Source organism: Pelophylax lessonae, assembly GCF_965119305.1.
Source record: "Pelophylax lessonae genome assembly, chromosome: 4".
NCBI lineage: Eukaryota > Metazoa > Chordata > Amphibia > Anura > Ranidae > Pelophylax > Pelophylax lessonae.
Genome location: NC_138771.1, coordinates 275,266,966 through 275,293,226, shown reverse-complemented (window position 1 = coordinate 275,293,226; position 26,261 = coordinate 275,266,966). Strand labels below are relative to the sequence as shown.

Here is a 26,261-nt window from a genome sequence, read left to right as displayed (position 1 = left end):
GATAAAAATCTCTTTTGAAACATTACACCTTCTAGATGAGCACCAGTTTCTAAAAAGGGACTGTCAAAAAACAGTGTAGGCACTAACAGGTGCCAGGACATACAGCATGCTCTCCCCTGCCCTGGCAAACACAAAGGCATGGTGATCAGGCAAAGCTCCTGCAATTCCTGATGTCAAAGCTTGCACGCTCAGTACTACCTACCACACATTCCTATTGGTTAGTAAGGCATAATAGGAACTTGTACGGGGCAAAAAGTAAGTAGGCAGAATTTAAAACTTTCAGGATGTGTCGGAGCTTGCCTGGTCAGAACTACCCATTGTTTGGGAGTAGCCTGCAGGTATGTGCAGTCACACCTAGGTGATCACATTTTTACATAGCAGTACTTTATTTTATAGTGTCACTTCAAGTTGCCGTCACAGGAGAATGGTTTTGCTTAAGTCAAATAGCCCAAAATGGCCTGAGACCCCCTCCAGTTGCCCTTTGTCAAGACGTGTTGGAGGAGATTACAGGTATAAGGTTCCTGGTGGCACTTAGCAGGTAAGTTTATGAATTCAAAAGCAACAAACACTTTGGGGTATGGTAAATTGGACTTTTAAGTGGTGACCATCTTACTATTGGCAAATTAATTAGTAGGACCCTAACACGCAGCTGCCAAAAACCCAAATTCTATTGGTCTTTTGGGCATTTGGGTTACCAATCTAAATACAGCCCATGTTTTCTATAGGTCCACACACACAGTGGAGAAAGTGGCAGTAAATTAGTGCCACATTCAGATCCATTAACAAAACCAACCCCCCCCCCCCCCCCCCAAAAAAAAAAAAAAAGAAGAAAAACCCACACACAACTGTGTTAGGTCAGCATTTTACATGCATACACATGAATACGCAAATACATGTGTATGTGCATAAAAGCACCCCCCCCCCCCCCCGATTATCAACAATTTAGGTGTGCAATTATAATAATATTTGATTTGTATGTAAAAGAGCATTCAGGGAGCTATAAGAATTGATGAGCTTATATGTGCATTGACATTAACACGTCCATACACAAAGCACTATATGGACCACAAGTGCATTTTTGTTTTTTTTTTTTACGCCAAGAATATCCACCGTAAAAACATTAGTACCGTGTGCAAGAAGCCTTACAAAGAATGGTATACATCAGAATAAAGCCATATTCCAGTTCTACATCACAGGTGAGACTAAATCTTGATCCCCAGAAGTAAAACTTGATCCCATAATTTGTAGTCTTTACAGCAATTCGGACAGAATTCAACAGACTTTGGCATGTTGCAGGACTTTGGCCATGGTAAACAAATCTTTACAAGTACAAATGAATTAGGGATTTAAACGCTAAAAAGGTACCCACAGACATGGGCTATATGTGTCTTACTACAACTGACCATATACACATCTGGGCAAATTAAATACAAAGCAAGTGTCCGGCACAGCATAATCCTCCAAATATTTCCTTTTTTGTAAGGGCCAGTTCACACCACATGCAGTCCAGTGCAGTTTTTATTCCTGTATCAAAAATGCATGGAAAGTAGGGTATATGGTTTCCAATAGCATAGTGCACACCAGTTCGGTCAGTTCCAGGTCCAGAAAAAAAAAAAAAATATAGAACATGCTGCATTTTTCCTGCACTGGAACGTGGTAAAACGCATCAAAACACACCAAAACATAAAAAACATACTAGACTCCTGTACAATAAAAGAAAGCACCTGGAATGCATGCAGAAACATCTGGAACGGATCTGGAGTATGTTTTTGTGGTGTGAACCAGCCCTGAGAGCATTAAAAGCATATTGCTAACGCATTTCCCCTAGAGGGCCTTAATCACAGCTATGAATAAGGCAAAAAGATTCTAAGGAGGATTGCTTTTAATGCGGTAACAATAAAGGAAAAACAGAGCAGAGCATTATGCTGTGATGGATACTTGCTTTGCTTACAAATGGCGCTTTTCCACTGCATGGAACCGAACGGTTCGGCTCGCTTTTGTGCTTTTCCACTGCTGGTACCGCATGGTACGGTGTAGGAACGGTTCAGTGCGGTACGGCGGCGCTTTTCCACTGCATGGAACCGAACGGTTCGGCTCGCTTTTGTGCTTTTCCACTGCTGGTACCACATGGTATGGTGTAGGAACGGTTCGGTACGGCTCTCAAAAACAGTACCACCTTGATTGTGGTTCCAATAGGTACCATACCCGGTACCATATCCCACAATCCTTTGCATGCAGTCACTACTAGCCACTGATATGGTCAGAGAATCCCACCCACCCCGTTGTTATCCCACCCACTTAATTTTAGTACTACTTTAGTGGAAAAGCAAACCGTACCGTACCGAACCGTTCCTACACCGTACCATGCGGTACCAGCAGTGGAAAAGCAAACCGGGCCAAGCAGGGCCGAGTAGAGCCGAGCCGGTACTTGCAGTGGAAAAGTGCCAAAAGAAGGATCCTTTTTGTGCACTCCAATGGATGGAAGATCCACTTAAAATAAAAGGTGCACTGTATTCATTCTTTTTTTGGAGTAAATGTGATGAGTCCTAGGCATTCCTAATTTTGGACAGATTTTACTCAAAAAGACAAATTAAGAACTCTTAAGAATTAGCTTATAGGCAGGAAGAGCATATGAATTTTCTATCCTGCCTGTTTGATGCCAAACTTGATCATGATCATCCAGGGGAACTGGCTTGTTCCCATAAACAAGACAATTCTGCTCAGATTAGGCTTCCAAAAAGCCACTTGATAACAGCTGAACAGATGAGCACAGCTTCACTAAATCTATACAGCACATCAAGCACATTGTCACAACAATTAAAATACATCTGGTGAATGCACAAGTCCAATCTAAAAATATGCAACATAGGCTTAGGGGTGCTTTAAATAAAAAGGAAAAAAAAAAAAAAACTTGTATCTGTGTGTAGACACATGAACATACTTTAAACTATTGGCTAAAAACGAAATAGAATCTAAACTTTTTTCCTTTTTTTTTTTTTAAACTTGCAGGTATTAGACAGACAATGTTCCTCTTGTATGTATGGGTACCTTAAGCAGAAGATCGTGCTTAAAAGTACTAGTGAGAATGCATTTTAAATATAAAAAAAAAAAAAAAAAAAAAAAAAAAAAAAAAACTGAAATCATGGAAATTGGATTACAATGTCAATAAGGGGGAGTGGAAAGAAGGGGAAAAAAATAAAAAACGAAAGAAAAAAAAAAAAATAAAAAACACCACATACTGTTAATCATGTTAAGTCCTGAACAGTCCTATGACAACCATTTAAAAATGGAACACAATGTGCTGTCCTTGCATTCAGCATGGAGCAGACAACAGATTCAAATATATTTGGCTGGATTTGGAAGTTGCTTGCAGAAATGCATTTCCCATGCTGTAGGCATGATTGTAAAAATGCTTCTATACGTGGTAACTGTACTCTGTGATGTATTCCTTTAGTCTCATTGGCAACGGCAGTTCCTGCACCTTCTTTGTGCATTTGTTGATAGCCAGTCTACAGAGATGCTGTAAAGATGGGGTAGATGTATAAAGTGGCTTCACTAGCCAAAGATGTACTGTCCTGTTGGGAAGAGACTCATTCTCCATTTTCTTGTTTTTTGACAAAAGAACATAATACTCGATAAGATGAACAACGCTATCAAATTGTTTTAATCTTGAGCGTACGCAAACGACAGAGTCTAACCTGAATTTCCCCTCTCGATACTCAATGCGCAGGTTTGTTGGTCCTGCAGAGGTCTTTACAGAGATGGTCAAGAGGTAGTCCGTGTGTGAGCTGTCCCTAACTAGGAAAGTGCCCTCTGGAGCATCTTGCAGTTTTTCCTTGGCTTCGTTGACAGTCATGTGTCCCCAGTACCAACCTGTCAGAAAAATAAAAAAAAGATTTTTTAGTTCATACACTACGATTTAGATTTCACATATTGCATTTTGAATTGGAGAGATGCTGACAGTGTCGTCCACATTAATCATTATGCCTGTAAAGTTAGTGTTTGCTGTAAATGGTCTCCACCATTGTTCCCATTTCTTCTTGCTGGAGGCTGCCATTTTGCTGAAGCCCAGGGCCTCTAAACAGCAGTAAATCTTTAGGATGACAACAGAGCGGCCTCTACATTTTCAGAACGTGCCGAAAAAATAAAAATGGAAGAAGGAAAGCAACTGAGCATGTGCAGAGAAGGGTGAGACTATATTACCGGATAGTACACAGTATAGACACTTATTTTTTTTTAACGTTTTACAAAAGAGGCCAGCCTGAAGTGATCTAGCAGGACTTACATTTTCTGACTAAAGTTACATTTAAAGTTGCCAACTAGGAACAAGTGTGTATATAGGGTTTTTTTTATTTTTTTTTACTTTACATGCATACTTGTTCCGTGTCAATGACTAAAAGTATTGAAGCCAACAGGTAAGTATTTTCTAAAGAATTTCAGACCCATATTTCTCTTAGAAAAGATGTAAAAACAATGTTGGGTGATCTGATGAGGCAATAAATGCAAGCAAATTTCCCAAGCCAAGTTGGTGCACTTCCTGTGTTTAATTTACTAAAAGGTTAAAAGGCAACACATCACAAAGATAAATACTGGTTTGTAAAGCAGATCTTTTCTATACCTCTGACACCCACATATGCTCATTCCAAAGCAGTGAAGCTTAACGTTTTCTCTCGGCTTTACTGCAAGTGATGTGACTATTCAGGAACAAGTTGGCGGCGGGACTCGTGGCAGACATTCAGCATACAAGGACAGAACATCTAGCCCTATGTCCAGGTTATAAAGGGAGCAAAACTACTAAGATCCCACATAAATTGGCCGGATTGGATGCTTGTGGTCTGAAAGGCTCAATAGTCCTATGGGACCTAATTGGAAGAATATTAAGATCCTCTTTTCCACAAATCTGGGCCTGAGATATTGACCAGCCTATATACCCTATGGGCTGATATCTTTGCTAACCCTAAAAAGATTTGCAATACCCCTCCCCCCTGGATTGCGGATAACACATAGGCGTCCTGTCCACTACTACATTCATAATTACAGATGTTTTGAGGGATTGGTTGACTTGAGGATTTTACTGATCCCGGGGTACACCTACCTGTTTGACCCTACATAGTCAATACCCGTTCCTTAATATTCATGCTGAACTGAAACAGATACCTCAGAATCTATTTATTTAAATATCAGCTCTGCCTCAGATATCCTTAATTGCGCCCTCTTTGTCTGCCCGGGAGACACTGGCTACACCCTATACAGATATCTCTGATTTATAAATGTGGTCCTGAAGAAGCACACTGCGAAACGCGTAGACCCAAAGATCAGATATGATTATATATTACATGATGTACCCAAATATTGTGAAGTTATAATAACCTACACATTTTTCCCATTTGTCTTCAGTGACTAGATGGAGAAGGGGTAAAAGGTTATTCGATTTTAAAAAATCCAATGTTGTTTGTTATACATCTTGTATTTTTCAATGAGGACAGTATGTCTTTTGCCCTCATTTTTTATTTTTGGTTGTAATCAAAAATTATATTAAAAAAAAAAAAAAAAAAAAAGTGAGTCGCTAGGATTCATTTCATGATGTGCCTTAGAAAGTCCAGCTATATGTTTTTGTGAAGAGTCAGCTGTGGTTTGGTTTTCCAACACATGATTCTTCACAATTTCCTTTTTTCTCTTCTTCAATTTTGGATGATGGCACGAGTTGGGTAGTTCAATTTCTCCAATATTCCTTTTTTCTATTCAGGAACAAGCAAGTAGGCTGTGGAAGTTTTCATTGAGGCAGATGTGACAAGTTCCTGTTGATGTGCGCTCATCAGGATGTGAATGTCATTTTACTGCAAAATTTTAAATGCTTTTTTAGGTTACCATTATGGGGTATCAAAAAGGGTCAAATTTAGGTAGCGTGACTGCCTCATACCATGTATATATTTGGACCCCCCCCCCATATGTTGCTTCACTGAGATAATGGAAGCAGGCTCAAAGTAGAAGTCCACTTTCTAACTTTTTCCCTACAGGTAGGCATATAATTAGGCTTACTTGCAGGTACAGTGAAGGAGAAGAAAGAAAAGGAAAGAAAAAAAAAAAGGAAGGAAGAAGAAAAGAACCCGAAAGAAAGGAAGAGGGGAGTGAGAAACAGTTTAGAGAAGGAAAGAGAAAAAAAAGGGAGAAAAATAGGACTCCGACTCAGATACGCTGTCGGAAGCAGCCAGACAGAGAAGGCACAAACAAGCCAGTTGAAGTGAGGGAAACTCATGAGAAAATCCATGGTTCCCAGACTGAGAAAATTAAGATGCGAGACATCTGGGGCATCAAGGCAGTCATACGTAACTTCGCCCCTTGAAAGGCCACGTGCGGGGTCTACCAGGCCTGGGCTATGGTCTGTTTAGCAGAAATAAAAAGTAGTAAGCCAGCTTCTGCTGGGGTGCGTATAGGCTGGGAATCAGGCAAAGTAATAAGGCCAACTTATCGTCTCTGCGGACCGTTATATGGAAGAGGGTCTGGAGCAGGCCGAAAACCATGGACCAGAACCCCAGTCATCTCGGACAGGACCACCAGGTATGCAGGACATTGCCCCTTTGTCCACAGTTAAGAAAACATCCGTCTCTTCTCCCCGGGTAAGCATGGGAGACCAAGGGACCCAGTACAACCTGAAAAGGACCTTATACGCAGCTTCCAGCGTATTTGCGTTAAAAGAACATTTTGCAACTGTCTTCCAAGCCTTACTCCAGTCCTCTAGATTTATTGGGGATTGGAGGTCCCGCCCCCATTGAGACATGTATGAGAGGTGTGCTGATGATGGGCATCCGTTCAAGGAAACAGATGGCTAAGATGAGGGCAGGGGCCCCTGGGGCATGCTAGCACGTATGCTCAAAGAAGGTCTTTCGATATGGGTAGGTGAACGTGCGGCCCAGGGCAGCAGTTCAAGGTTTTAGTTGGAGAAAACGAAAGTGCTCCCTGGCTGGGGCCCTGTGCGTCTCCCCAATGGCCTCCCAGGATGGAAAGGAGAGGGAGGAAAGAAAAATCTTGGACCCGGGTAAAGCCCCGGGACAGCTACCAGGAGAACGCCCAGGGGTTGCGGCAAACCAGGGGGAAAGAGGGGGTTATGTGTGATGGGCAGCAATGGCAAAAAAGGAAGACATCAAACTGCTTGAGTAGCGGCCTGAATCCCATACCCTTAGACTATGCAACATTAAGGGGCTCAAGGAGGGGGGGGGGGTGTGACTTATGGGGGAGCCAGAGCAAGGCCTGTATTGAATGTGGGTCACTGTTGGAAAGTTCAAGTATCACCCAAAAAGGGGCATCAGAGACCACGTGAAGCATAGTCAGCGGGGAGAACTGCGCCGCTGGATAGTATCTAGAAATGTTAGGGACCCTTAAGCCCCCTCGTATGAACATAGAGGGTGGATCTAGGAACTCTGGGGTGTTTCTGGGCCAAAAAAAAAAAAAAGGAGGAAAATCCGATTCTGAAGGAGGCGAAGAAAAAAGGGGGACACTCTCACTGGTAATGTGCAAAAATAGTATAGGGCCTTTGGTGGGATCGTCATTTTGACCGCAGAGATCTTCCCAATCCAAGAGAGGGAAGGATAAAGTGTGCAACAAAGAGGAATAGTTGGCAGAACAGTAGGAAGATATCAATTTAACCCCTAGAGAAGCGATCCAGTGGGGTGCCCAGCGGTATGGAAAGTGCTCTTAAAGCGGTTCCACAACTTTGGTGGAGAGAGTTACATTCAGTGCCTGCCTTAAAAAAAATTAATCCGCAGACCCAAGAAGGCTAAAAAAATGATTAAGTGTGAGCTGCAAATTGGGGAGAGAGATAAGTGGGTTAATTGGTACCAAGAAAGCATCATCTGCAAAAAAGTTAGTTTTATATTAAGTCCCCGAATAGGATACTCCTGATATGTCCACATTGCCCAGATTGCTCCCACCAGCGGTTCCAACGCCAGGATAAAAAGCGCTGGGGATAGAGGGCATCCTGTTGGGTATCCCGGTGAATGGGATCAGAAAGGAAACCTGCATACTTCACAGAGGCTGATGGGGATGGATAAAGAGGCTGTGGGGGGGGGGGGGGTAGTGAGGGTAGCGAGGGTGGGAGGGAAGAGGGGGGGGGGGAGAAAAAAAAAAAAAGGAAGTGTAAGGAAATGAGGGGGGAAGGAACCAAGAGATCTGCCAGCTGGTAGATGTAGCCTCCAGGTAGGGCTGTGTTCACAATGGTTACAGTCCCAAATATCAGACGGAGAAAGGGGCCCGGTAGTAAGTAAATCTTGCATCTCCTTTGCTCCTGCCTCGGTATCTGAGGCCAGGTCTTCTGGGCAGACGGTGTGGTCCAACTCAGAACCACACTCTCATTTGGTGAAGTCCGAAGCATGAGTCAAATACAATCCCTAAGAAACTGGCCACCAGCCACATGGCTGAAGTATAACATCGTTTATCAGGCCCTGGAGAGGGGGTAGAAACAATCATCTGGTAACAGTGTAAAAATACAGAAATATCTAAAAACAGAAAAATGCGAAGCATGCTAAAAGGTTTCCCAGCTAAACTTCTCTGGAGTAAACGTCAAGGAAGAGGGGTGACTTCTAGATGCCCCCACAGAAACCTTAGCCCATCCACGTTGAGGACCAGACAAAGACCCATTATAGCCTCCAAAAAGGGGGAGAGAGGCCGGGCCATGAGGTAAGTGGACCAGTGGGGGCAACCCCCAAAGAAAACAAAAAACATTCACCAATACCTTGTAATACGCCAGTGGAAAGAGAAAATGGGGAGGGAAGGGGGGGTGGGGAAGGGGAAGGGGAGGTGAGGGCGGGAAGGAAAAAAAATGGTTTAAGGGTGGGAGAAGGGTAAGGAACCAAGAAATCAGCCCTAGCTGGGAGGCGTTCACAATGGTTACAGTCCCAAGTATCAGGCGGAGCAAGGGGCCTGGTATTAAGTAAACCTTGCATCTCCTTAGCTTCTGCCCCTGTGTCGGAGGCCAGGTCTCTGGGCAGATGGTGTGGTCCGACCCAGAACCACAATCCCGTTTGGTGAAGTCCGAAGCAGAAGTCAAATATAGGCCATAAGAAACTGGTCATCCGGGATGGCTTTGCCAACAATAAAAGTACAGTAATACTATAACCAGAACCGGTCACCTGTTGAAGGGTGCGAAGTGGCAAAAATGAGAGCAAGCCTCAAATTTACTCGAAGCAAGTATCAAACAGGCTCACCCTTTCCACTGTTCATCTCTAGTTTGAGCGAGAGGATCTTAGCGGCGGTGGGTTGCTGGGGGGGGGGGGGGGGGGGGGGGGGGGGGGGAGGCTTCCGGTTTCTTACCGACTCCCATATGCGACCCAATTGCTTAGGAGGAGGTTGGGAACCAGAGGCCTGTGCCTGGCTATTGGTAGAATTCTGGGGGGGACATTAGGCAAAGTGCCTCAAAAGGTTGCTTTAGCCTTCTCTACGTCACAGATAATATGGCTCCGGCCTTGATAGGTGAATGCAAGACAAAAAGGGAAGCCCTAAGCATATTTGATGTGTTGGTTTAATAGGACTGAAAAAGCGTAGGGTTTCATCTGCTGACGTTTTTGCACCATGGAAGGAGCAAGATCTGCAAAGATTTTGTACTTCTGTCCCTGGAAGCACAGGTCAGGCTTGTCACGCGCCACTGTGAGCAGGGTTTCTTTGGTACGGTAGTACCTGAATTTGATAATGTCCCTAGGAGCTCTCGGCCCCAGGGCTCTATGGATGTGGTCAAATCCTTTTCATTCAATAGGGATCGCCATGACTAGTTCCTGGAACAGAGTTATGGCTGTCGAGGTGCGGTCAATGTTGGATTCTGGTAGGCTGCACACTAGAATAATTCCCCCGGCGGGACCTCTAATTTTAATAAAGCCTCCTCCAATTCCTTCTGCAAGTCTTGCAGATCCTGCTCATGGTGGTCTAGAACTGTCACTGCAGCATCTAATTTTGTCTTCCAGTGCGTTAGTGCAATGACCCAGCTCCCAGATTTTTTTTGAGAGTTTAGAAGTGGCCGCTGACAGCTCGCTCTGGAGCATAGTCTTGAACTGTGTGTCAGCAGGTCAGCATCCCTCAGAGCTGGTGACTGGCATGGTGGTTGTGCCTCAAACAGGTTTTCTGCATCTGAGCAGAGATCCGGCTCACCCGACAACAGGGGAGGGGAGGAATCCCATGCTGGAGGCCGGGGCTTCCAGGGGGGATAGCCGGCAGGAAGGCTCGGTGGATCTGGAGGTGGAAGCTCGAGTCGTGGCAGTTCTGCGTCCCATTAGACCCACGGGAGAAGGCATGTCCACTTGAGCATGGGGGGGGGGGGGGAATCAGGTCTCACTGGGCTGTTAAAGGTAGATGTGGCCAGTGGTTGAGGAGCGTAATCACTGCACACCCATCTTAAAATTGCTCTTGATAAGCGACGTACTAAGAAAATCAGCAAATACTTAGTTGACTGTGGCACCAGTATAAAAACTAGGAAAACCTACTCTTGTTGGCTGACTAGAAAGACTTCCAGGATTAACATATTCAGCATGAAGCTACCAACAGCTGTTAATGGTTAAAGAAAAAAAAAAAATGGCTTCCAAATAAACAGAACAGAACAGGAGAGATCTGAGGGCACTAGAAAACTGAAGCATGCTGGACATTTTTTTTTTTGCCGGTATCCATGTCTGTAAACAGCAGTATAACCTAATTGTTAAATATTTCCTGTAGCCTACTGTTAAATGTGGTTACATGCAGTTAATGAGAGTGTTCTACCATACTCAAAAAAAAATAGACAATGACTTAGAACCCCCAAACATTATATATAGATTTTATTTTTATTTTTTTTATAGCAGAGACCCTAGAGAAGAAAATAACATGGCGGTCATTGCAATATTATTTCACACTGTATTTGCACAGCTTTTTTCAAATGCAATGTTTTTTTTTTTTAGAAAAAAAAAAAAAAAAAACCACACTTTAATGAATAACAGTAAAATTAGCACAGTTTTTTTGTATAATGTGAAACTTGATTTTACGCCAAGTAAATAGATACCAAACCGGTCATGTTTTAAAATTGCGACATACTATGGTACTTAAAAAATCTCCACAGCCAACGCTTTACAATTTTTTACAGGTTACCCGTTCAGAGTTACGCTCAGACGTTCATGGTAATACCTCACGTGTGATGCAAACACCCTTTACACATGTGGGCATGATCTATATTAGGTGTTCACTACTGCGTGCGGGGACGCTTTAAAATTTATTTTTACACTGTCCCTTAGAAAAAAAAAAAAAAAAACGATGTATTTGCGTGCGTATTTTAACGCCAAACTAATGACGTATATTTAAAAGTAAGGCAGTCAGCAAGCAGTTCAGGTGGTCTCTTGATGATTTTGTCTTTCATTTTGATAGGACAGCAAGACTTATTACCCTTCTCTATTGGTATAGTAGATGCTTAAAAAGAGAAAAATAACCGCGCTAAAGTGAATAATATATAAAGAGCAGCGACTTCAAGTGCGACCACACCCTCAAATAATGTATAGAAAAATAAGCCGCGCTGCGTGAAGTGGGTAAACAAAAAATTAATGTCCAAACAAAAATCAATGTCCCATATAACAACTTGATTGACGCTGAAAGCATAGATCACACTCCACGGTCTCTGTAGGAAATGTGCTTACCGGATAGCCACTAAAAGTCTGCAAATTCATATGCTGAGATATAGTCACAGATCCGGGAGATGGGAGTTGTCAGAGTCCTCAGCGAATATTGTGAATAATATGCAAAAGAAAAAACTTACATAGTGTGATACCGTAATTTATATAAAGTTTCCACCACCAATAAGGAATCCCTATCAATCGTGCAGCAGCTCACCAAATGAATAATGAGTAAAACGTGAATAGCCCAGTGTAAAGGGAGGAATGTGGAACAAACCACCACCAATTGTGAAGCCTCTTACTGAAAAATAAGTCAAATGAGCAAATAGGTAAATCCAGATCGCCAAGAAACCAGAAACGTCACTCAAAAGCCCTATTGGCCTCTTACCAGATGACAAATAATCCAAGCAGTAGATCTAATAACGCTTTCCCATCATACGTGAAGCTCCGGGACCAACAGCATCAATGGTGTTAACTGCCAAGGTTTTATAATTGTATACTGGTAGTGATCCAGACAATCCAGACAGTATAACTCCTGGTGCCCCTAGTCAGATAAATGGAATAGAAGTTTTTGATTTGGAGATATCAAAATATTTTAGGGAGGTAAATGGCATGACTCACATTAAGATTGGGAATGTTGGAGTTCTGATGCCGAGACCAGGTGGTATAGGCCAATAAGACCGGAAGTGGACCAGTTGCGGAATGATGCTGGGGATTCCCAGGCTGGGTAAAAGGCTGGATTTTTGACGAATGAGAGGAGGGGGATTATGTGTGGATTGAAGGTCATAAGTGGTTTTTACGCTATCCCATATAGAGAGAGTGTGTTTAGTGATCGGATTTGTTATATTTTTTCTGAGTTGTGGGATGCTGCCATAAATGGTTAGAGACCGAAAGGGGATCACATTCCACTGGATTCAATCACGACCCATAGTGGGATCTCTGAGGTGGCATGGTAATTGTGCAATCTGTGCCGCCTTGTAGAAGGAAGAGAAGTTAGAAGAGCCCAACCTGCCGTGGATTTTGGGTCTATAGACCCCAAAGCATTTTCTATGCACACTGGCCACATTCCGGCCCCCAGAGAGTCTGGAGGACAGTAAATCAGCCCTTGGTTTAGAAAGTTTAGCTAGGTAAAATTGGATGCCCTCCATCAATGAAGTTAGCTCTGACTGACCTAGCTGGCTGCAGAAACTGATACCTGGCTGGTTGTAGTTTCTAATGCACATCATGAAATCATGGCATGCAGTTTCAGTTTAGGAGGGCAGTCTGTCCAACTGTATAAAACTGAAAAGGCTGTAGTTAAGCTTTAAAATGGCCAGGGCCACAAGGGAGAAGTGTGAGGGCCAATATGGCTTGATAAATATCAGTTTTATCATGTGAAATATGTGCAAAGGATTGGTACGGCGCTACCTCATAGGTGATAAAGTGCTCAAAGTGCAATAAAGATAAATATAAATAAATATTTTCTAAAAGGTGTACTGGTAGTGAAATTAATATTGTGACCAGATATCAGCTACCAAAAGAGTGTGCATAAACAAATTAAAGTGCTAGTGTGAAATAAATTCAATTGAGAAGTACCCCGATATAAGTAGTGAATTTTATTGTTAAACAAACAAACGGTGGATTTTGTTTCTTTGAAAAAAAAAATGGATTTTTGTAAGATCTTACCGTAAAATCCTTTTCTCTTAAGCTCATTGACAGACGTAGTCTTCTTGATTCTCAAGAGCTGGGTTATGTTGTCTCCGCAGGAGTAGGACTAGGCAGAAAGACAAAACGTTCTGGCTCCACCTTAGGGGCAGTCCCTGAGGGTATATCCTCCCTCTCTCTGCTACAGGGAATCAGTTCTGTTCTAAAGCAGTAACAGAGAATTTAACCCAACCCAACTCAATGATAGAGGGGCGGGTACTACGTCTGTCAATGAGCTTAAGAGAAAAGGATTTTACGGTAAGATCTTACAAAAATCCATTTTTCTCTATCGCTCATTGACAGACGTAGTCTTCTTGATTCTCAAGAGCTGGGACATCCAGAAGCAGTGCCACAAATGAGGGGTGGGATTGACAAAATCAAATCCAATCTAGAAGGCCCAACCGGTGCCAAACTAGAAGTTTTAAAGGCTCATTATAAACAAAGAATGAGACTAAAGAAAAATTTTCCAACGGAAAAAACCCTCGAGGTAGACCACTGGTCTCCTCAAATTGCGGCCTGCAAAACCTTGCGGCCAAACGAGGCATCAGACGATGCCATTACATCAACTTTATAATGTTTAGTAAAGGTATGCACCGACGACCAGGTAGCCGCCTTGCACACCTGGACCACTGACGCCTGATGGCGAAAGGCCCATGACGCACTAAGTGCCCGAGTGGAGTGCGCCTTAACAGGGAACGGGGGCTCCCGACCCTTAATAGAATAAGCCTGTACTACCGTCTGTCTGATCCATCTGGAAATGGTCGCGGCAGATGCAGGCAACCCCTTTTTGGGTCCATCTGGGATCACAAAAAGTGAATCCGTTTTGCGAAACGAGTCTGTCGTTTTCAAGTATACCCTGATCGCCCGGACCACATCCAAGGAGTGTAAAGCAAACTCTCGCGGATGACTGGGCTTAGGACACAGGGAAGGTAACACAATTTCTTCATTCAGATGAAATTCTGAAACCACTTTTGGTAGGAAGGATGGATTCGGACGAAGAACCACCTTATCTCTATGAACCACCAGATATGGTGAACGACAAGATAATGCGGCCAGTTCTGACACCCTGCGTGCAGAAGTAATAGCCACCAAGAAGGCCACCTTCTGGGACAACGTAGGTAGAGGAATCTCCCTAATATCTTCAAAGGGAGGTTTCTGAAGAACCGACAACACTAAATTAAGATCCCAGGGGGGTAACGGCGCGTGCACTGGCGGAGCCAGATGTCGCACCCCCTGGATGAAATTCCGCACCAAGGAATGAGTAGCCAAAGGCTTCTGAAAGAAGATAGCTAATGCTGAGACCTGACCCTTGATAGTACTCAAGGCCAGTTTCTGCTCAACCCCTTGTTGCAGAAAAGCCAATATTCGACTAATCGAATAAGACCGAGGACGGAACCCCAAAGGTTCACACCATGCAATGTAGGACTTCCATGTGCGATGATAAATCTTTCTGGAAGTCGCTTTCCTTGCTTCAACTAGAGTAGGAATAACTGAAGCTGACAAACCTTTGTCCTTCAGCACCTGGGTCTCAATAGCCAGGCCGTTAAAGCCAGCGATCGTAAAGCAGGATGGAAGATCGGTCCCTGAGAGAGTAGGTCCTCCCTGAGAGGAAGTCTCCACGGGACGTCCGCCACCAGTCTGACCACGTCGGCGTACCAAGCTCGACGAGGCCAGTCCGGAGCTACCAGAATTACTGGAATTCCTTCCTCCTCTATCCTGCGAAGAAGTCTTGGCAGTAACGCGAGAGGAGGGAAGGCATACATTAGCTGGTATTGCCCCCACGGGGCGATCAATGCGTCTGCGGTTTCTGCTAGAGGATCGCGGGAGCGAGCCACGAATCTCTGAACTTTCCTGTTGAATCGTGATGCCAACAGATCCACATCCGGGGTGCCCCACCGTAGGCACAACTGGTGGAAAACGTCTGGATGGAGGGACCATTCCCCCTGATCCAGAGTCTGACGGCTGAGATAATCTGCCTGCCAATTCTCCACCCCCGGAATGAACACCGCAGAGATTGCTGGAACAAATCGTTCCGCCCAGCGAAGAATGCAAGCAACTTCTTTGGCCGCTCGGACACTCTTGGTGCCCCCCTGGTGATTGACATAAGCCACGGCCGTGGCATTGTCCGACTGGATCCGACCCGGGCTGCCCTGGAGCTGCTCGGTCCAGTGAATCAGACAAAGTCTGATCGCTCTCAGTTCCAATACATTTATCGGTAACCTGGATTCTTCCGGGGACCAAAGTCCCTGGACAGATAACTGACCGAGAATTCCTCCCCATCCGGATAGACTGGCATCCGTGGTCACTATCGTCCAATATATTGGCAGAAATGACTTTCCCTGGCTGAGCATCGGAGACCGAAGCCACCAGACCAGAGACTCTCTGGTCTGTTTGCTCAATCGGATCTGATTGTCCAGGGATTCCGGATTCCGATTCCATCTGAGAAGAATCTCTTGCTGAAGAATTCGGGTATGGGACTGGGCAAATGGGACTGCTTCGAACGAAGCCACCATCAACCCCAGAACCCTCATGCAAGTCCGAAGGGAAGACCAGCTGTTGGACAGTAACAACTGGACTGCTGATTGAATCTTTCGGAGTTTCCCTACCGGAAGAAAAACTCTTGTCCTGACTGTGTCTAGAATTAGACCCAGATATTCGAGCCTCTGGGTGGGAACCAGAAATGACTTCTGCTGGTTCACCAGCCACCCGAATTCCTGTAAAGAAATCATAGTAATTTCTATGTTTTGTAGCAAGGTCTGAGGAGACTCTGCATGAAGCAGAAGATCGTCTAGGTAACCAAGGATCGATATGCCTCTTTGGCGCAGAAGTGCCAACATTGGGGCCAACACCTTTGTGAAGACCCGCGGAGCCGTGGCGAGACCGAAAGGTAACGCCACAAACTGATAGTGGTTCTCTTCTACGGAAAAGCGTAGAAACCGCTGATGTCCTGCGAAAATGGGAATGTGAAGATAGGCGTCCTTGATGTCTATGGACGCTAGGACATCCCCTGGATGCAGGAAGGCTGCTACTGTGCGAATGGACTCCATTCTGAATCTTCTTATGTTGACAAAAGAATTGAGTGCTCTTAAGTCCAGAATTGGACGCACTTTGCCCTCTTTCCTGGGTATTGTAAATAGGTTTGAATAAAACCCTTGAAACCGTTCTGTCCAAGGAACGTGGACTACCACTCCTTGTTGTAGTAAATCTGTGACTGCTCTCCGCAGATCTTCTAAACGATCTGAGGATAGTCGGATATTGGAAGGGAAGAATCGCGCCGGTGGGAGAGATCGAAACTCGATCTTGTACCCTGACCTTATGACTTCGCAAACCCATTTGTCCGGGATTCTGGAAAGCCATGGATCCGGGAACCGGCGAAGACGTCCCCCCACCCCAGTTATGGGTGGGGGCGCACCTTCAGGCTTTGGACGGTTTATCTTCAGGTCTGGAGGGGGCGGGCTTTTGCTTGCCCGACCAACGACCCCTGACGCCTCCTGCAGGAGCTTTGGAGGACTTCGTTTTTTCACCCGCGGGACGAAAAAACCTCTTGTGAGCAGAAAAAGAAGGCCCTCGTCTTTGACGAGTTCCTTACCTTTAAAATTTTGCGGTAAAAAGGTGCTCTTTCCACCCGTGAGATCCTTAATGATCTCATCTAAGTTGGCTCCAAATAGACGCTCTCCTAAAAAGGGGATATTAGCCAATGCTTTTTTGGAACCTTGGTCGGCTAACCAACCTTTTAGCCACAGTGTACGCCTGAGAACCACTGCTGAGACTGATGCTCGCGCCAATAATGGAGTGGCGTCTAACGCCGCATCACACACAAACTGTAACCCCTGTATCATTTGTTCCAACAAATCTGATACCGCCTGAGGGACCTCTTCTAAGTCCCGGCGTAACCACTTGGTCCATTCAGTTACAGCCTGCGAAACCAGACCAATAGCTATTATAGGTCTGAAAGCTGATCCAATCAAGGAAAACATGGTGCGAGACATAGCTTCTATCTTGCGATCCACTGGATCTTTAAAAGACGGAGCGTCTTCTAGAGGAATAACCGTGGCTTTATTCAATCTAGCAATAGGTGAATCCACCACAGGTGGTTCTGTCCATTTCTTAATGAGGGTTTCCTCAAACGGATAACGCCTGTCAATGCGTTTAGAAATAGTAAAAGTGCGTTTTGGCAGACGCCATTCTTCTTCGATTGGATTGCCAAAACATTTGGGCAATGGAAAAACCTTCGCCACTTTGATGCGTTTTTTAGTCCCAAAAGGGATTTCAGTTTCAGCTATTTCCGATGGAATACCCTGTAACCTTAAGGTTTCTTGAACAGATACAATGAGTGCGTTTACCAACGCTTCCTCTCGGGCTATGGCGGATGCCGAAACATCCTCCTCGCTGTCTGAAGAGACAGGACCCGAGACACCAATCCCAGATGAAGTATCTGCAACTGCAGAAATAGGCTCAGAGTCTGAATCCGAGGTTTCAGATAATAAGGGGTTAGGCGGGGGTCGCTTTCTTGCGCCCTGTCCCTGACAAGCCACTTCCACCCGGGACACAAAAGTTTCCATAATAGCTGACAATGATTCAATTGTCAGTGGGGTGCTGGAGGATCCCGCAGACCCCTCGAGGGGATCCGGAGGAGATACATGAGTGGCAGGGTCCATGTTAATTCAGGACACCTTTGCCAGCAAAAACAAAAAAACTTTTTCTTTTTTTTTTTTTTTGTGTGTCTCCCCCTAGCGCAATAGCGCCCCTCAGAGTACCTGCTTCTCGATCCCACAGAGAGAGAGAGGGACCCCCAAGGCTCACCAACCGATGCAGTGCAGTTTCCAACCAACTGCAGTCAGCGTCTGTCTTACACAGACTGGAAGGAGCTGTTGCTTTTTCCCGGGTAGAAGGACGTGGCTCCGCCCCCTGTGTACGCCTTCCGGCGTTCCCAGCTCTCCACGAGGTAGCTGGGCTCACGAAACATGGCCGCCCCCATAGAAGAGACATAAGACTCCAAAAACATGGCGGCCGGCGTGACCTGAGGACATACATGCACTTGGTCTACGGCAAAATGGCGGCGGACCGCCGAAATCGTTTTCCCAGCACATCCACCTGCATCTCTGCTAAGAGGCGATATATGGATCTACAGGAGATACACTACAAATAAGGTAGGATTATACCTCCTATGTCTGCTGTAATGTTACAGTCTGCTGGGTAGAGTGTTAGCTCTCAAACCAAGTCCACTTCCCACAAACACATGCTGTATTACAAGGGGGACTTGTAAGTATCAGATATATACTGACCATATATGGAGGGGCCCATAATACATACTGCCTCATAATGAGGAAAAAAGGGAACGTTTACTCACCATACCGAACCGACAGGCACCCTCTCTTTACAATACCCTCTCCACCGGGGTGGGGGTTTGTGGACCACTCCGGACGCCTCGACTCTCTGGTTCCTGGCGTCCAAGCGAGACTTTTAACTCGCAAGGTCAGTCCCTCCACTGGGACTCCGTCGCGGCCGACCCAGCGCGGAGCTCTGGTCTGCACGCGCTCGTAGGCAGAAAACCGGGGTGACCACTGGATCTCAACATCCAGCCCGTCGCCCGGCCCCGCATACTTACTTGAATGTGTCGCGGCCGACCAAGCGCAATGCCATGGTCTGCGCGCGCTCGTAGGCCGGCTGGGGTGACCACAAGTGTCGCCCAGTCCGGCATTTTTGCTTGAAGATCTCACAGGAAAAACACTGGAGAAAAACTACCTAAAAAAATGTCTTTTTCTTAAAGAAAAAAGTCTTGCCAGGACCAAAAGATCCCAGCAAGGAACTTAGGTCCTTACTCCTGACTAGACAGAAAAAAACTGATTCCCTGTAGCAGAGAGAGGGAGGATATACCCTCAGGGACTGCCCCTAAGGTGGAGCCAGAACGTTTTGTCTTTCTGCCTAGTCCTACTCCTGCGGAGACAACATAACCCAGCTCTTGAGAATCAAGAAGACTACGTCTGTCAATGAGCGATAGAGAAATAATAATAAGTCTGTGCTGTAATATCCTCAGGTGTAGCAACACCAGTGAAAAAATAAAATAGGTAATTCTTTGGTGCAAGAAATATAAACTCCCACCAAATTAATGAGCAAGTGAATCATTCAGTGAAGAAAATAAAATGAAATGTTCTTAGGTTGCAACCATCCGTGCGCCCACTAGATGTCGCACCTCTCATACAACCTGTAACAGATGAATCCCGTGGGACAAATATACCGTGGGTCTCTCCGGTGGTTTTTTCTCCCTTAAAGTCTCGAAGATAAAAGGGGGAGAAGGAGGACCTCTTGGTGTAGTACAAACGGCATTCGCAGGAAAGGATAGTAGTAACTTACAGTTGAAGCTGTCTACGATCAGCGCGAAAGGAGACCGGGAAGCTTCCGCGTTCCACGGCCCTGTCTCCGACAACTGGAAGTGACGCAATGACGTAGAGACTCCACCCTACGCGTTTCGTCAGAGGACGTCTGCTGGAGTGGCCACTCTCTGTGATAAGCATAATATACATATTTAAAAATTCCATAGCGCTGGTCACCCCTGTTTATTTTATCAGTTTTATCATGCCCACTCTAGTATAATGGCAATATTATATGGTGATATGTATGACTTCTCCCACTGTACAGTTATCAGGAATTTTGAAATGTGTCACGATTACCACTCTGATTATCCATTTCTTTTATTCTGTCAGTGCCCACAATTGTTGGCAATAGGCCATCTGCTTTCCATGCAAAGCTATCATTACTATTAAAGTTTACCATTAAAAAAACCTAAAGAGAAAAGAATACATATTGCTTGAGCTACAGAATCATGTGACTGTTGGTTACACACAAACTTATAACATATGACATATTCCTTTGGTGGCCCATGGGAGATTAAGAGGATAAACAGTTTAAATATGGCTTTGGTTGGAGAAAAATGGATGCATGTTTAAATGCAGGAAATCCATTCTTGGAACTACGATATGGAAAACAAGCATGATTTGGGTGTGCCTGAAACTCTAAATGGGTCTATGGACTTTGCTGAGTTTATAAACCGAGAGAAGACTGTCCAGAGATCTCAAATAACCTATTCTGCTTCAGACTGCCTAGCAGTGCAAAAAGAAGAGCATGGGGTAACAACTCATTCATACCAGTATACTATGAATACTAAAATAAAATATGTATTATCATAAGGAGGAGTTTACTAAAAAGGTGCTCATGCATAGTAGGTTTTGCTGCAGAATAATCAGCAAAACTTTCATGTTCTACCATCAACAATGATATCACGTGATGTATTTCTTCATTGCAAGAGACATGTTTATGGCCTCTTGCACACTTTACTGATGTGTGAGCAGACATTCCTGGCAGCAGAAAAAAAAATAAAATAAATAAATACAAAATTTTAAGGATGGACCGTATACAGCTTGCTAGTAAAATTCTTACAAATATGCACATACATGCAGGAAGCGTGGCATTTGTGCAAGAATTTCTGCGCACCTGCAAGTATACTCCTTTCTTTTGCTCAGAGACGACGACCAGCAACTCTGATTTCTGTATTTTTTTTTTTTTTTTTTACTGATCAATGTGCAGCCCATATTTTAAAAGGGGTATTTCCTATGCCTCTCCAGATGGAGACACTATTGGGATATGGGGATTTTGAAGTGCCCAAAGTAAATATAACAACGAGTAAAATCAGTATTTAATTTATACTTAAAACATTTAAAAGCAGGAGTATGGGCTCCATTAGGGATAATGTATTCTATACATGGACATATACACCCATTTGTGCTTGCATGAATCACAAAAAAGGTATATGGATTGACACGTTTCGCTCAAAATAGGGGCTTCTTCAGGATCCACTTTTCAATATTTTTAGAACCTCTAGCTGGTAAATACAAACAGCAAATTAGTTACAGAAGTACATGCATAGAATGACAATACCTTATATAAACATATTCGATCTACAATGAAGAAAATATGCAGACCATGTTTATAGGCCTGTGTGTAATGGGAAACTGTAAATGATGTGCTTCATTTAGATCATAAAAAAAAAAAAAAAAAAAAAAAACCCACCCTATATGCCTGAAAAATAAGTTTTCAGGCAGCTGTGGGAAAGAGAGCCATTTCATCCCATTTTATATTCATCTCCATGGATAAAACAGATATAGGCTGTTGTCACATAGTACTTTCTCATAGACCACAAGGGTGACTGCCCAACATGTAAATTTCTCATCATGAGTCCAGATTAAAAAAAAAAAAAAAAAAAAAAAGTCAGAAAGGAATTTATTCCTATATATATATATATATATATATATATATATATATATATATATATATATATATATATATATATATATATATATATACATATATACAGTGGGTACGGAAAGTATTCAGACCCCCTTAAATTTTTCACTCTTTGTTATATTGCAGCCATTTGCTAAAATCATTTAGGTGCATTCTTCTTCCTCATGAATGTACACATAGCACCCCATACTGACAGAAAAACACAGAATTGTTGACATTGTTGCAGATTTATTAAAAAAGAAAAACTGAAATATCACATGGTCCTAAGTATTCAGACCCTTTGCTCAGTATTTAGTAGAAGCCCCCTTTTGATCTAATACAGCCAGGAGTCTTTTTGGGAAAGATGCAACAAGTCTTTCACACCTGGATTTGGGGATCCTCTGCCATTCCTCCTTGCAGATCCTCTCCAGTTCTGTCAGGTTGGATGGTAAACGTTGGTGGACAGCCATTTTTAGGTCTCTCCAGAGATGCTCAATTGGGTTTAAGTCAGGGCTCTGGCTGGGCCATTCAAGAACAGTCACGGAGTTGTTGTGAAGCCACTCCTTCATTATTTTAGCTGTGTGCTTAGGGTCATTGTCTTGTTGGAAGGTAAACCTTCGGCCCAGTCTGAGGTCCAGAGCACTCTGGAGAAGGTTTTTGTCCAGGATATTCCTGTACTTGGCCGCATTCATCTTTCCCTCGATTGCAACCAGTCGTCCTGTCCCTGCAGCTGAAAAACACCCCCACAGCATGATGCTGCCACCACCATGCTTCACTGTTGGGACTGTATTGGACAGGTGATGAGCAGTGCCTGGTTTTCTCCACACATACCACTTAGAATTAAGGCCAAAAAGTTCTATATTTGTCTCATCAGACCAGAGAATCTTATTTCTCACCATCTTGGAGTCCTTCAGGTGTTTTTTAGCAAACTCCATGCGGGCTTTCATGTGTCTTACACTGAGGAGAGGCTTCCGTCGGGCCACTCTGCCATAAAGCCCCGACTGGTGGAGGGCTGCAGTGATGGTTGACTTTCTACAACTTTCTCCCATCTCCTGACTGCATCTCTGGAGCTCAGCCACAGTGATCTTTGGGTTCTTCTTTACCTCTCTCACCAAGGCTCTTTTCCCCCGATAGCTCAGTTTGGCCGGACGGCCAGCTCTAGGAAGGGTTCTGGTCGTCCCAAACGTCTTCCATTTGAGGATTATGGAGGTCACTGTGCTCTTAAGAACCTTAAGTGCAGCAGAAATCTTTTTGTAACCTTGGCCAGATCTGTGCCTTGCCACAATTCTGTCTCTGAGCTCTTCAGGCAGTTCCTTTGACCTCATGATTCTCATTTGCTCTGACATGCATTGTGATCTGGAAGGTCTTATATAGACAGGTGTGTGGCTTTCCTAATCAAGTCCAATCAGTATAATCAAACACAGCTGGACTCAAATGAAGGTGTAGAACCATCTCAAGGATGATCAGAAGAAACGGAAAGCACCTGAGTTAAATATATGAGTGTCACAGCAAAGGGTCTGAATACTTAGGACCATGTGATATTTCAGTTTTTCTTTTTTAATAAATCTGCAACAATGTCAACAATTCTGTGTTTTTCTGTCAGTATGGGGTGCTATGTGTACATTCATGAGGAAGAAGAATGAACTTAAATGATTTTGGCAAATGGCTGCAATATAACAAAGAGTGAAAAATTTAAGGGGGTCTGAATACTTTCCGTACCCACTGTATGTATATAGTCAGTTTCAGCCTGCACTTCACTTTAATTACCCCGAATTTATAGGTATGTGCTCGGTTATCCAACATAATCAGTCACTGAAGTCTTCAGGAAAGGCCAGGTTTCTGTAACCTGGAGTACATCCAAAGAGACAAAGCATTCAGATGGTGCACAAAAGTCTTAATGTCTAAATTAAAAAAAAAAAAAAAAAAAAAAAAAAAAAAGCTTTCAAGTGCATCCAGATGATGCAACCACCACATCTTTAAGTCTTGAACAGGTTTTCTCACTTCAAACTTAAAATTTAGAACTATAGGCACAACATTTTCTTCATTTTGGATAGGAGTAGGGGGAAGGCCATACCCCTGTTGGTTTATTTTTATGCCATCTGTGGCCCATTGGGGTAGGTTTACCTTTATTTCTGTCCCATAGCCAAAACAGGAAGTGAGAAGAAATCAATCCTAGCAAATTTGGAGGGGACCCCAAGGGATTCCCTTAGTCACCAGAACTTGTGTCCCCATTGGAAGATTCCCTCTCCCCCCCCCCCCCCTTACCTTTCTGGGGGAAAACCAAAAAAATGTTTACTTTCACTTTCAATGCTATTGGTAACCTGGACAAATAGAAAGGGTGACAATTGACAGATGTTTTATTCCCACTTCTCAACTCTGTCCAAAACTAAAGAAAACGTGTTGCCTTTATTTCTACTTCAAAGGGGTTGCCAAGGTAGTGCTCCCAATCACTGCCAGCCCCTCTGCTAGGATAACATGTAGTATATACTGTATGCCGTTTTGTAAAATTCATCTTCTAAATACCTTATTCCTTCTCCCTGATCAGCGGTTACGTGACAGCCCGTTGCTCTCTTTCTCGGATGTATGTATTACAGAGGGAGGGGCCGAGATCTCCCTCTGACTTTTCCCGGGTGGTAACGTGACCGCTGATCAGGGAGAAGGATTAGGGTATTCAGAAGATTAATTTTACAAAACAGCATACAGTATATACTACAGGTTGTCCTAGCAGAGGGGCTGACAGGGATTGGAAACACAGAGTTTGCACTGCTCGGAACAGTGCTAGAGAGGGGTGGCTCACACACAGAGCGCACAGGCAGGGCGGGGAAGAGGGGGGGGGAGGACACAGGAGAGGGCTTCAGATGACAGGGGCATGTAAACTGAGCACAGTGTCAGGTCTCAGCAGCCATGATACACCGTGGTCAGTTTACAGGGAAAGGAGGGTTTGAACCAGGCAGGATCAGCCAGGTATTGCAGGTGATACAGTGCATTGGGAAAGTATTCGGCCCCCTTGAACTTTGCGACCTTTTGCCACATTTCAGGCTTCAAACAAAGATATAAAACTGTAATTTTTTGTGAAGAATCAACAACAAGTGGGACACAATCATGAAGTGGAACGAAATTTATTGGATATTTCAAACTTTAACAAATAAAAAACTGAAACATTGGGAGTGCAAAATTATTCAGCCCCCTTAAGTTAATACTTTGTAGCGCCACCTTTTGCTGCGATTACAGCTGTAAGCCGCTTGGGGTATGTCTCCATCAGTTTTGTACATCGAGAGACTGACATTTTTGCCCATTCCTCCTTGCAAAACAGCTCGAGTTCAGTGAGGTTGGATGGAGAGCGTTTGTGAACAGCAGTTTTCAGTTCTTTCCACAGATTCTCGATTGGATTCAGGTCTGGACTTTGACTTGGCCATTCTAACACCTGGATATGTTTATTTGTGAACCATTCCATTGTAGATTTTGCTTTAGGTTTTGGATCATTGTCTTGTTGGAAGACAAATCTCAGTCCCAGTCTCAGTTCTTTTGCAGACTCCATCAGGTTTTGTTCCAGAATGGTCCTGTATTTGGCTCCATCCATCTTCCCAGCAATTTTAACCATCTTCCCTGTCCCTGCTGAAGAAAAGCAGGCCCAAACCATGATGCTGCCACCACCATATTTGACAGCGGGGATGGTGTGTTCAGGGTGATGAGCTGTGTTGCTTTTACGCCAAACATAACGTTTTGCATTGTTGCCAAGTTAAATTTTGGTTTCATCTGACCAGAGCACCTTCTTCCACATGTTTGGTGTTTCTCCCAGGTGGCTTGTGGCAAACTTTACATGACACTTTTTATGGATATCTTTAAGAAATGGCTTTCTTCTTGCCACTCTTCCATAAAGGCCAGATTTGTGCAGTATACGACTGATTGTTGTCCTATGGACAGAGTCTCCCACCTCAGCTGTAGATCTCTGCAGTTCCTCCAGAGTGATCATGGGTCTCTTGGCTGCATCTCTGATCAGTCTTCTCCTTGTATGAGCTGAAAGTTTAGAGGGACGGCCAGATCTTCGTAAATTTGCAGTGGTCTGATACGCCTTCCATTTCAATATTATTGCTTGCACAGTGCTCCTTGGGATGTTTAAAGCTTGGGAAATCTTTTTGTATCCAAATCCAGCTTTAAACTTCTCCACAACAGTCTCTCGGACCTGCCTGGTGTGCTCCTTGTTCTTCATGATGCTCTCTGCGCTTTAAACGGACCTCTGAGACCATCACGGTGCAGGTGCATTTATATGGAGACTTGATTACACACAGGTGGATTCTATTTATCATCATTAGTCATTTAGGTCAACATTGGATCATTCAGAGATCCTCACTGAACTTCTGGAGAGAGTTTGCTGCACTGAAAGTAAAGGGGCTGAATAATTTTGCACGCCCAATTTTTCAGTTTATTTGTTAACAAAGTTTGAAATATCCAATAAATTTAGTTCCACTTCATGATTGTGTCCCACTTGTTGATTCTTCACAAAAAATTACAGTTTTATATCTTTATGTTTGAAGCCTGAAATGTGGCAAAAGGTCGCAAAGTTCAAGCGGGCCGAATACTTTCGCAAGGCACTGTACATACACATATATACATACACATTATATATATATATATATATATATATATATATATATATATATATATATATATATATATATATAT

General features: G+C 43.8%; 1 protein-coding gene across 1 annotated transcript in view; it reads right to left on the bottom strand.

Annotated features, from left to right (window-relative positions):
• Window positions 1-3,294: 3,294 nt before the first annotated feature.
• The window catches only part of SOCS2 (suppressor of cytokine signaling 2), a 59,246-nt gene continuing 36,279 nt past the window's right edge, over window positions 3,295-26,261 (bottom strand). The window contains exon 3 of the mRNA XM_082255434.1: window positions 3,295-3,873. Coding sequence (XP_082111560.1) covers window positions 3,416-3,873 — 458 coding nt within the window. The 3' untranslated portion in view covers window positions 3,295-3,415. The remainder of the gene's footprint in view (window positions 3,874-26,261) is intronic.